Below are 13,219 nucleotides of genomic sequence, written 5' to 3'. Positions count from 1 at the left end.
GCGGAGCCCATCGCCGCCGACGCCGTTACCGGGGCCACAGCCACCCCCTCGCTCCCACTATGCATCCCTGAGCTCCGCCCTGACCCCGTGAAGCTACCCACGCGACGCACGCGACCAGAGGAGGCCGCAGTCGACCGGAGCATCCTCGTCTTCACCTCCGGTGCCCGGAGATCGACTCCACCGATTCGGCGCGTCCAGAGCCTCCCCGGCCCCGCCGTCTGCACCGTCTGACTCGCCGTGAGACACTTACCTTATTCCCTAACTCCTTGTGCTCGCCCCCGTGATGTAGCGTCGTTCCCCACGAGCCCGAAAGCTCACCGCCGCCGGCCATGCCGCCGTCGTGGCTACAGACGCCGTAGCTCGTGCCTGGGCGCGTCATAGCACTCAGTTTGCTCCCAGGAGCCCGTAGCGCCCACCAGCCCCTCCTCCCGTGCCCCCGAACGCCAACCCCGACCTCGCCCGAGCTCCGGCCGCCGCCTCAGGCTCCACTCCGGCGAGCTCCGGCCTCCCCAGCTCATCCCACATGCTCCACTGGATGCGGACGATGACGGGCTACGCCCCGGTGGTCTCCGCGCGCTTTTCCGCCGCCTGTAGCCCATTCCGGCGAAGCACCGCCGCGCGGTTTGGTCGTCGCCGACCGAACTCCGGCGAGGCTGACGTGGCGGCTTATTTAGCGCTAATCCCCACCATTAGCCACCCCACCAGCCGCTGACAGTGGGCCCTAGAGCCAAGTCAACCCTGGTCAGTGCGGGTTTGACCCAGGGTTAACCCCAGTGTCACTGACGTGTGGCCCCCACACGTCAGGTTTGACCTAGTCAGCCCTGCTGACGCCTCTGTGACGTCACGCTGACGCAATAAACCATTTTCTGGATTTATTATAATTCAGGAAATTCCAGAAAATTATATAAACTTCTAAAAATCATAGAAAATTAACCGTAACTCCAAATTAAACAATTTATATATGAAAAATTATCAGAAAAATTCAAGGAATCCATCTGTACCATTTTCATGCATGTTAGAACAACTTATAGCTGCTGTTTAGCACAAATCAATTAAATGGCATTTAAATAATCACATATGGAGTTTGAATTTGAATTTTATATTCAAACCAACTTCATTTAATCTGTTGCTAGTTGCATTAGCCCAAAACACATTCATTTTGCCATGTCATGATCATGCATCATATTGTGCATTGCATTGATTCTGTTCCCTTTTGTGTTGCCGGTATTGTCCCCTCTCGATAGACGTGATATCGATGATGTGATCGTTGACACTGATGAAGACTCAATGCTATCTTCAGAAGTGCCAGGCAAGCAAAACCCCCTTGTTCATTCCGATACAATCCTACTCTCTCGCTCCTGCTCTCTTTTACTGCATTAGGACAACATCGATTCATCTGTTACTTGCTGCGGTAGCTGAACCCCTTTATCCTTTGCATGACCTGTCGTTCCACAGTAAATAGATGAAACCCACTAGTATGAGTAGGAATTGTTTGAGCCCTGTTGTGCCTACTCATTCATGCTTGTTTGTCATGCCTGCTACTGCTTAGAGTTGAGTCAGGTCTGATTCATCGGGGATGAATCAGAGGTGTGTGAACATGTCCTACTGTGTGTGAGCTAAGTGTGTGAACACGATTTGGTAAAGGTAGCGGTGAGAGGCCATGTAGGAGTACATGGTGGGTTGTCTCATTGCAGCCGTCCTCAGGAACTGAGTTCTGCGTTTGTGATCCATGATTCAGCTACTACCATACATTGGGCCCTGAAATATGACCCCGCTCGACTTCTTATTCACCCTCGTCCTCTGTCCAGGAGTTGCAAGTAGTTTCTGGTGTTTGTAGTACGCTGGAGGCCGTGGACAGCGCTGACCGTAGGGGTGGGCTGTGATGCGGTAGGCACGTGGCCGGGTAAACCGGGCGCCCGTTTGGTGCCACGGAACCCTGTTCACATCGTTTGGGGCTGTGAGCGAAACTCCGGCCGGATCTCCTCATGGATGGAACCCGAATAGGCGATAAACCTGGACTAGAGACTTGAGTGTTTAGGTAGGTCGTGGTCTACACCCACGTCGGCTTTCGCTTGAAGTCTGCCGAGCACATGTCGTGTGCAGACGCTAAGTGGTGGAAACATGTATGAAGAAGTACACCCCTGTAGGGTTAATATCATCTATTCGAATAGCCGTGTCCGCGGTAAAGGACTTCTGGGTTGCTTATATCAGTTCATAGACAAGTGAAAGTGGATACTCTAAAATACGCAAGATAAGCGTGAGTGCTATGGATGGCGTTCTCGTAGGGAGACGGGAGCGGATCCATAGTGGTGTATTGATATGGTGAATATGTGGACTCGTGTGCGCCACCTCAAAAGAGTTACTCGCAGTCGTAGTTCAGGATAGCCACCGAGTCAAAGCTGGCTTGCTGCAGTTAAACCCCACCATCCCTTTGTTGATAATGATGCATATGAAGATAGTTCTGATGTAAGTCTTGCTGGGTACATTTGTACTCACGTTTGCCTATTTTATGTTTTTGCAGAGAGACTTCGGTCTCGCTAGTAGTTCCACGTGGACTTCGACGTTTAGCTTGATACCTCAGCTACGATCTTGTGCCCCGGCAGGATCTGGTAGATAGTCAGGCTTCTCAGCCTTTTTCATTTATAGATGTCTGTACTCAGACATGATAGCTTCCGCTTGTGCTTTGACTTGTATGCTCTGATTGTTGGGTCATGAGACCCCTGTTTGTAATATCTCGCTCCTCGGAGCCTATTGAATAAATACTTGATTTGTAGAGTCATGTTGTGATGCCATGTTGTATTTGCACATATCGAGCATATTGTGTGTATGTTATTGAAATGCTTGGTATGTGTGGGATCTGACCATCTAGTTGTTTATCTTTAGTAGCCTCTCTTACCGGGAAATGTCTCCTAGTGTTTCCACCGAGCCATGGTAGCTCGCTACTGCTCTGGAACACTTAGGCTGGCCGGCATGTGTCCTTCTTCGTTCCTGTGTCTGTCCCTTCGGGGAAATGTCACGCTTTGAGTATCGGAGTCCTGTTAGCCCGCTACAGCCCGGTTTACCGGAGTCCTGCTAGCCCAGTGCTACAGCCCGGACCCACTTGCTGATGGCCGACACGTTCGAAGCTGGGTCATGGATGCCTGTCCCTGTAAGTCTGTGCCACTTTGGGTTTACGACTAGTCATGTCAGCCCGGGCTCTTTATCATATGGATGCTAGCGACACTATCATATACGTGAGCCAAAATGCGCAAACGGTCCCGGGCAAAGGTAAGGCGACACCCGTGGGGATACCGTGCGTGAGGCCGCAAAGTGATATGAGGTGTTACCGGCTAGATCGATGTGACATCGAGCCGGGGTCCTGACAGCGTTGGTATCAGAGCTTGACTGCCTGTAGGATTACCAAGCCAAACTGGTCGAAGTTGAGTCTAGAAATTCTTTAGTTATATAAGGGAATTGATTGTGGGATGGAACGTAAGGCTCTTTTTACTCCTTATACCTCATGCCCTTCTGATCTGAGTCATCTTATCTTTCCTGCGGGGATTAAGAACTAGGCTATCTCTTCTTTCTATTAGGATCACGTGTTACTAATCAGTAGACTTATAAGATTGTTGGATTTAAGTCTCAGTTCAGTTCCTACTACTTCCGTATGTTAATTGTTGATCTCAGAACCTTGATATTGTGCTTCTGAGTGGTTATGCCACCATTTTTGTGATTGTCTCAAATCTTTTTGAGCAATTATAGCCGTTATGCTGTCCGAGTCATCCCAGGTTTCTAAATAGTCCGATGCATTTGCAAATCCCTTCCTTCTGTTTCCGATGTTCCCATGGGCCAGATTAACCACACTAATCGGTGTGTTGAGGTAATTATTGCCTCGACATATATGTTGGAATTATTATTATGACCCTAAGTGCTTAGGGGATCATCTAGTGGTCTAGCCATGATTTGTGTCCTAGTGTGAAGATTCTGGCCTTTATTCTCGGAAGCATCCCGTGATGCTACTTAGTAGTAGGTATTCTACTCCTGGGTTCTGAACCCGAGATTCACTCTACCTACTTCATGTGGATAGTAATTGCTAGTGCCTTTAGGAGATTAGCAACCTTTGCAGTAGTTCTCGAGGTCCGTGGTATATCCTTCTTCCAAATACCATGAACCACTTACGGCAAAAGTTTGTTGGATCAAAAGATCACAACAGGAGTGCTCTCGATGGGTTCTTCATTCATAAATGTGACTCTGCCAGTTCTACCTTTCCGCATGGATTGTCCGGAAGAAATATGTTGAACTCGTTCGACATGCTAATCTATGCATTCACAACTCAGAAAATCATATGTTCCTTTGAGTTGTCCCTCTTTAGTTGTTTTCTGACCTTCGTCTATCAATTGATAGTCCAAGGGTATGCATGCATTCGTTATCGATGCCTACTACCTTATGGTCCGTCAAGCCATTCTGTCCTGAATGACTTGGAGAAACAAACTCCAGTACCTCATCCATATCTAGGATTGGGTCAAAGTAGTTGTATTCCGCAGATCAAATGCCAATCCAGCTTTTGGTTCTGCTCTACCTTGGAGTATTACATATTTTATATCGAGATTGTTATAGGAATTGCACACCATCCCATGAACTCTTGGTACAGTGATACTTCTTGCCATCACTGTTCATTCCTCGGCCCTCGTGTTAATGCAACCGGAATACCGACAAATGAATTGTGATGTGTGAAATCAATACTGCTAGCAACTCTGTTGCTTGGTAGTTAAAGGATAATAATTTCATTCCTAGTATGTTGGTTTTCGAATCATCCTTCTAAGACTGATCGTGCTACCTAGTCCTTATTTCGGTGCACCCTTCGATTGATGAGTTAGGATCTTGTCAAGTCCTCACTCATTTGATCATATCGTCTTGCCCTCAAAAGCAAGATTGTTCTCGAGCTTAGTAACATACCGGTGGTTCGTGACTTTCCAAATATCTTCTTGGAGGTGTTACCGGGTTGTCACCTGACCGCTATGTTGAGTTCGTGATCAAGTTGGTTTCTTGTGAACCACCTTCTCTCCAAGAATCGGTGTTAGATATCCCTGAGCTAGTTGGTTAAGCTAGACAACAACTTGGAGAGTTGGAAGATAAAAGCTTGTCTGACTTAGTTCGTTCCAAAGGGATATTCTTGTGTAGTGTGTGTTGAAGAAAGATGATATCTTCATTGATTGGTCCTTGTGATCAGTTGTTGGACCTATTGTCTTATCAATCCTTTGATTTGAGTGTGGGCCATCGTCAAATCAACTCAGTACTAACGATGCTCGTAATGTTGTCTTATTCGTGGTTGATCCCTCGAGCATACACCATTACATCTTTGGTCTGACCAATGCTATCACCGTGTTCACTTAACTATGGAATTCCTTTTAAAAGGAAACCCAGATGAATTGTTGTTGTGCCCATTGACAACATCCTTGTCTTCTCCATAATCTTGCTGAACATTAAGCTAGTGTTGGAAACTTTTAAAAGCATTTGTTCATGCTAGCTCATGAAGCATATGTTTGGATGAAGGTAGTGACTTCCTTTAATTCATGTGCATCTGATGCAAGTTGCCGCCGTGGATTCGAGAAAGTCAATGTTGCTTTCTTTGGAATCATTCCAAATCAGTCATGCACACGTGCGAAGAATGCTGTGGTTTGAAGACTTGCAACCTTCAATCTATATGTATCCCTAGCACACCAAGCCACTGATTGATTTGTTCAAGGAGAAGGAGTTCCTTCATAAGAGCTAATCCGGACTTATGAAAGAACTTCGATACCCTCGTTGATGGTTCCCCCTCCTGAACTCGGTAGTGTTTTATTATAAGACTACCACGTGGTCATGCTTGTCTGGGACCACGTGTTCACATGTTTGTAGCAGAACCAGCTCATGTTTTGGAGCTTGCTATCGTAGTTCATCTCCCGAGAATCCCGCAACGTCATCTCGTCGATTTGTGTTGCAAACTTTCATTTTTCTTCCTAAGACTCGATGAGCCTGGAATATCCTAACACCAACCAGAGCTGAATCTCAGGCAGATATGATGGTTGGAACATTTCCCTAAGAACTATAATATTGGTCTCTCGATAACCGGTAAGGTGGATGTCGTGGCCAACACACCTATCCGGTAGACCTATTATTATAGTATCTTGTTTGAGGAAGTTGGCCACCCCCCCCATAGGGATTTTGTAGGATTTACTCCCTAGTTGCCCCTATGGATTTTTGTGTTCCCGAAGTCCGACCTTTTACTTGATGTTTTAGATATCAAACCATATCTATGAATGGGTTATACTAGCACATCAAGGAGAACATTAGAAGCGGAGTGCTAAATGTCTCTCGGTCGATCATCCAGATTTTATTTGCTTGGCCTCGCTAAGGTGAAATATGAGAAAGTGTTATCCTCCTTCGCATCTGCATCGTCCATCGCTATTCATCATGGTAGTATGTTGTGTTGTCAGCACCCTTGACGCGGTTGTTGATAAAACCTTGATGATTGTGGAAATGCTCAAGTTCTTGAGAGCACGCACAAGCGCTACGTCTTATCATCGACACTAGCTGGGTTTGCTCTCAGTTTCCTCGGCAAATGCTATGACCTTTTCAAACAGTGAATTCACTCTCTTTTGTTGGGTTCTTCCCCAGTTACCAGAATCATTCCCAGCATTTGCATTTTGTTCCTAGCTTGCACCGCCAATGTGCCATTCTACCATGGGTCTCTTCCACCTCCGGTGATAAGCAAATTCATCCATTACGTTGTCTTCAACAAGGTAATCCACATCATCCAAGTTCGAGTATGCCATTCTACCGACCCCCTCCAAATGATCGTTTGTGATTACCTTATGCTGGTATGAAGAGTTTCAATGATCTCTGAATCAAAAGTAATTCTTTTTGCCACTTAAGGTAATACTCTACGATCACCTTCCTCCAGGATATTTCGTCGTGGTATCATGGCAACTCAACTCTTCGCTACGTTGGCAATCGTTTACCACCTTCTTAAGTGTGGAATTATTGTCCACCTAGTGAACCTTCGTCATCTGTTCCACTCCATTTCTTCAAATCTGTGCTTCGTCTCCCAGCTCAAGAGATGTTGCTATGTCTCATTCCGTGAGTTGTTTGATCTTCGAGAAGATCGACCCTTCTAGAGTCTCTTTCCCTCCAGGTCATGTTGGCAGGATTTCTCAGAGCAAGACGACAAGACAAAGATGGTGATCGAATCAACGTTTCTATGAAGTGCAACCTGGATCGTGAAGATTATACTAGTTGCGTTTACCTTTCACCTTACCCTACGCTTGAATCTCGAGACGAGATTCTTGTTTAGTGGGGGTGAGTTGTCACATCCCTAGCTTCTGGCATTGCACTAGTACTAGCCTTTGGTGATGCATCATGTTTACTTTTACAGAAAGTTGAAATGGGGATTGTCCAAACCCTAGCATTTTAAGAATTCACCAGGTTCACCTAAAATATTTTCAGTCAATCCAAGTGGCTTTCAAAAATGTTCATCATCTTTGGAAAAATGCTGGAAACAGTAACCAGAGATGATGCACATTTTTCCATGTCATTTTGGATCTTTGAACTAATATATATCGTATTTGAGTTGGAGCAAATATATGTTATATATATTTTTAATGCTTCAATAATTCTGATATTTTGTGAGGGGCTCTAGAATATTACTTTCAGTCCCTGCAAAAATTATTGGAAGAAACAAAATAATTTAGTGTTTGAACTAAATCAAAACAGATTGAAACAAATAGAAAACAATGATTAAAAAATAAAACAGAACTGAAATAGAAATAAAAGAGAGAGAGAGAAGGAAGTACCTGGGCCACTTACCTGTAGCCGGCCAAGCTCCCCCCCCCCACCTGGCCCAGCAGCACGGCCCAGCCCGCCACCGCTACTCCCCTGTCGTCTTCCTCCTCGCCAGAAGGACGCGGACACCGCGACGCCGCCGTGCGCGCCACCTCCACCCTGCTCTGGCCACCTCCTGCTTCCTCCCCGAGCCCTCTGGTGACGCCACGCACTTCCCCTCGCCCCCTGCACCTCCCCTCTCTTCCCCTGGACCCCGTTCCCTCCTCTGCTTCCCTCCCTGCACGCACCCGAGCGGAGCCCATCGCCGCCGACGCCGTTACCGGGGCCACAGCCACCCCCTCGCTCCCACTATGCATCCCTGAGCTCCGCCCTGACCCCGTGAAGCTACCCACGCGACGCACGCGACCAGAGGAGGCCGCAGTCGACCGGAGCATCATCGTCTTCACCTCCGGTGCCCGGAGATCGACTCCACCGATTCGGCGCGTCCAGAGCCTCCCCGGCCCCGCCGTCTGCACCGTCTGACTCGCCGTGAGCCACTTACCTTATTCCCTAACTCCTTGTGCTCGCCCCCGTGATGTAGCGTCGTTCCCCACGAGCCCGAAAGCTCACCGCCGCCGGCCATGCCGCCGTCGTGGCTACAGACGCCGTAGCTCGTGCCTGGGCGCGTCATAGCACTCAGTTTGCTCCCAGGAGCCCGTAGCGCCCACCAGCCCCTCCTCCCGTGCCCCCGAACGCCAACCCCGACCTTTCCCGAGCTCCGGCCTCCGCCTCGGGCTCCACTCCGGCGAGCTCCGGCCTCCCCAGCTCATCCCACATGCTCCACAGGATGCGGACGATGACGGGCTACGCCCCGGTGGTCTCCGCGCGCTTTTCCGCCACCTGTAGCCCATTCCGGCGAAGCACCGCCGCGCGGTTTGGTCGTCACCGGCCGAACTCCGGCGAGGCTGACGTGGCGGCTTATTTAGCGCTAATCCCCACCATTAGCCACCCCACCAGCCGCTGCCAGTGGGCCCTAGAGCCAAGTCAACCCTGGTCAGTGCGGGTTTGACCCAGGGTTAACCCCAGTGTCACTGACGTGTGTCCCCCACACGTCAGGTTTGACCTGGTCAGCCCTGCTGACGCCTCTGTGACGTCACGCTGACGCAATAAACCATTTTCTGGATTTATTATAATTCAGGAAATTCCAGAAAATTATATAAACTTCTAAAAATCATAGAAAATTAACCGTAACTCCAAATTAAACAATTTATATATGAAAAATTATCAGAAAAATTCAAGGAATCCATCTGTACCATTTTCATGCATGTTAGAACAACTTATAGCTGCTGTTTAGCACAAATCAATTAAATGGCATTTAAATAATCACATATGGAGTTTGAATTTGAATTTTATATTCAAACCAACTTCATTTAATCTGTTGCTAGTTGCATTAGCCCAAAACACATTCATTTTGCCATGTCATGATCATGCATCATATTGTGCATTGCATTGATTTTGTTCCCTTTTGTGTTGCCGGTATTGTCCCCTCTCGATAGACGTGATATCGATGATGTGATCGTTGACACTGATGAAGACTCAATGCTATCTTCAGAAGTGCCAGGCAAGCAAAACCCCCTTGTTCATTCTGATACAATCCTACTCTCTCGCTCCTGCTCTCTTTTACTGCATTAGGACAACATCGATTCATCTGTTACTTGCTGCGGTAGCTGAACCCCTTTATCCTTTGCATGACCTGTCGTTCCACAGTAAATAGATGAAACCCACTAGTATGAGTAGGAATTGTTTGAGCCCTGTTGTGCCTACTCATTCATGCTTGTTTGTCATGCCTGCTACTGCTTAGAGTTGAGTCAGGTCTGATTCATCGGGGATGAATCAGAGGTGTGTGAACATGTCCTACTGTGTGTGAGCTAAGTGTGTGAACACGATTTGGTAAAGGTAGCGGTGAGAGGCCATGTAGGAGTACATGGTGGGTTGTCTCATTGCAGCCGTCCTTAGGAACTGAGTTCTGTGTTTGTGATCCATGACTCAGCTACTACCATACATTGGGCCCTGAAATATGACCCCGCTCGACTTCTTATTCACCCTTGTCCTCTGTCCAGGAGTTGCAAGTAGTTTCTAGTGTTTGTAGTATGCTGGAGGCCGTGGACAGCGCTGACCGTAGGGGTGGGCTGTGATGCGGTAGGCACGTGGCCGGGTAAACCGGGCACCCGTTTGGTGTCACGGAACCCTGTTCACATCGTTTGGGGCTGTGAGCGAAACTCCGGCCGGATCTCCTCATGGATGGAACCCGAATAGGCGATAAACCTGGACTAGAGACTTGAGTGTTTAGGTAGGTCGTGGTCTACACCCACGTCGGCTTTCGCTTGAAGTTTGCCGAGCACATGTCGTGTGCAGACGCTAAGTGGTGGAAACATGTATGAAGAAGTACACCCCTGCAGGGTTAATATGATCTATTCGAATAGCCGTGTCCGCGGCAAAGGACTTCTGGGTTGCTTATATCAGTTCATAGACAAGTGAAAGTGGATACTTTAAAATGCGCAAGATAAGCGTGAGTGCTATGGATGGCGTTCTCGTAGGGAGACGGGAGCGGATCCATAGTGGTGTATTGATATGGTGAATATGTGGACTCGTGTGCGCCACCTCAAAAGAGTTACTTGCAGTCGTAGTTCAGGATAGCCACCGAGTCAAAGCTGGCTTGCTGCAGTTAAACCCCACCATCCCCTTTGTTGAAAATGATGCATATGTAGTTAGTTCTGATGTAAGTCTTGCTGGGTACATTTGTACTCACGTTTGCCTATTTTATGTTTTTGCAGAGAGACTTCAGTCTCACTAGTAGTTCCACGTGGACTTCGACGTTTAGCTTGTTACCTCAGCTACGATCTTGTGCCCTCGGCAGGATCTGGTAGATAGTCAGGCTTCTCAGCCTTTTTCATTTATAGATGTCTGTACTCAGACATGATAGCTTCCGCTTGTGCTTTGATTTGTATGCTCTGAGTGTTGGGTCATGAGACCCATGTTTGTAATATCTCGCTCCTCGGAGCCTAATGAATAAACTACTTGAGTCGTAGAGTCATTTTGTGATGCCATGTTGTATCGCACATATCGAGCATATTGTGTGTATGTTATTGAAATGCTTGGTATGTGTGGGATCTGACTATCTAGTTGTTTATCTTTAGTAGCCTCTCTTACCGGGAAATGTCTCCTAGTGTTTCCACCGAGCCATGGTAGCTTGCTAGTGCTCCGGAACACTTAGGCTGGCCGGCATGTGTCCTTCTTCGTTCCTGTGTCTGTCCCTTCGGGGAAATGTCACGCGATGAATACCGGAGTCCTGTTAGCCCGCTACAGCCCGGTTCACCGGAGTCCTGCTAGCCCAGTGCTACAGCCTGGATTCACTCGCTGATGACCGACACGTTCGATGCTGGGTCATGGATGCCTGTCCATGTAAGTTAGTGCCACTTTGGGTTTACGACTAGCCATGTCAGCCCGGGCTCCTTATCATATGGGTGCTAGCGACACCATCATATACGTGTGCCAAGAGGCGCAAAAAGTCCCGGGTAAAGGTAAGGCGACACCCGTGGGAATACCGTGCGTGAGGCCGCAAAGTGATATGAAGTGTTACATGCTAGATCTATGTGGCATCGAGTCGGGGTCCTGACAGCAGATCTGCGAGATGACATCGTGCCCACCGCCGGATGGTCCGACTCGGTCACCGATGTCGGGGAGAAGGGGAGGAAGAGGCTACGCGGTGGAGCAGGGCCAGTAGGGGCGTGACGGGGTGGTGGTGCACGGCGGGCCATGTGATGGGGCCATGGGGGAGATGAAGAATGAAGATAGAAGGATGGGGGATTTTCTCTGGCAGTGGGCGGTGGCCAAAGCTTGAGGCACGGGTGAAGGAGACCAAATTTAGCCGAAATTTTTGGCACCGCGCGCCCTTTCTCCCTTTGCTATCTCACTTCAGAATGGGCCCTTATGCGCAGGGGCAAATAAAAGGCGCGCGCCGTCGACGCGGGAGGCCATATCTTGGTGTTTTTTCGGGGTGGATGGTATGCACGTGGCACCAATACTTTGGGAAATTTTATTTTCCAGTTTTTTTGCAGCAAAATTGTCTTTCCCTAGAGGGGCACTATTCATTACTTTTCCTTCCCTTGAGGAGATTAATAAGCTCTAGGTGAAGGCCTTGGCCCTAGGTAAAACATAGATTTCTAGTAGTGACTCCTCGTGCCCCCATCTCCATCCCCATGTCTTCCCCGAGGTGAACTGACGCTGCTTCCCCCATCCCCGTCGCCTCGTAGTCGCCACCCCGACCCCGCCGCCCACCGTTGTCGCCTCGCGTCCCCGACTGCCTCCCCGACCCGGCTCCATCATGCTTTGCCACCCATCTTCTCGCCAATGTCGGTGAGGTCCCCATCCTGCACGTCCGGTCGCCGTGGTCGTCCATCTCTGTCTCTCCCGCTCGCACGCCATCATGCTGCTGCTCTACTACCGCCACTGCCGGTAGCTTCGACCGCTCCTCCCCGCACTTGCGCCCGCACGCCTGCAGCTGTGCTTGCTGACATCTGTCGCTCGCCGCCCCTACCCACGCCCTTGTCCACCTCGCACACGCCCCGTACCTACCCGTTACCTAAATCGCACGTGCTTTGGCTGACCGCTGCGCCCGCCACGCTCCCTGGCCACGCTCGCGGGCCTCTGGCCATGACCAGTCGCGCCCGTTGTCATGCATGCTCTCCTAGCCACGACTCAGTGCGTGCCCGCTTATCGGTGGGAAACGACACCTATGGGGTCACTGGGATCCCTTCTACGGTTGGCGGGTGCGGGGTTGTGCAAATAGCGGGTCTGGCGGTCAACACACAAATCATTTACCCATGTTCGGGCCGCAGAGATGCGTAAAACCCTAGTTCTGCTTTGATGTATATTTCGGTGTTCTTGTGTTCTTGAACTAGCTGTTGTGGCTCTCTAGTCCGAAAGATCCGAATCCCCCTCCAGTATGCCTCGGGCCTCCTTTTATAGACAAAAGGGGTCTCCACAGTGGCACATAGGAGGTGGAAAGGTGTACAGGGGCTGAGTCTATCCCCTGGCATCGTCGGACAAACGCATTTAATGTGTTGCCGACATGCCCCTCTTGCTTTATTGGGGACGACAAAGAAGCTTGTCCCAGCTGTCATTGCCTCGCCTGCCTCCTACGCGCGTCCAAGCGGACGAGGCGTTGTAGCGCCACGTTGGCTGGCTGCTGGGCTGGCGCGGTGGTGGAGCCTTCACGAAGATCTGCATGCCACCACGCAGGTGCTCGCTGAGTTGGTGTAGAGGCCGCGCACTGCCACACAGATGCCTGCCCAGCTGGTCGAGCTGGCAGATGTATGGGAGCGGCGGTGGAGTCTTGGCAGACGCGGGCCTGGCTGCGGCCCCGCAGGCGTCCTCGGCA

At 49.5% G+C, this 13,219-nt stretch overlaps 1 protein-coding gene across 1 annotated transcript in view; it reads right to left on the bottom strand.

Annotated features, from left to right (window-relative positions):
- Window positions 1-11,652, bottom strand: part of LOC119271539 (mucin-7-like) — a 13,633-nt gene extending 1,981 nt beyond the window's left edge. Inside the window, exon 1 of the mRNA XM_037553329.1 lies at window positions 11,464-11,652. Within this exon, the coding sequence (XP_037409226.1) occupies window positions 11,464-11,597 (134 nt within the window). The 5' untranslated portion in view covers window positions 11,598-11,652. The remainder of the gene's footprint in view (window positions 1-11,463) is intronic.
- Window positions 11,653-13,219: the final 1,567 nt, after the last annotated feature.

This window comes from Triticum dicoccoides, chromosome 3A (genome assembly GCF_002162155.2).
Source record: "Triticum dicoccoides isolate Atlit2015 ecotype Zavitan chromosome 3A, WEW_v2.0, whole genome shotgun sequence".
In the NCBI taxonomy this organism is placed as follows: Eukaryota; Viridiplantae; Streptophyta; class Magnoliopsida; order Poales; family Poaceae; genus Triticum; species Triticum dicoccoides.
The sequence above is the reverse complement of the archived record's forward strand: the minus strand, read 5'-3'. Positions and strand labels throughout refer to the sequence as shown.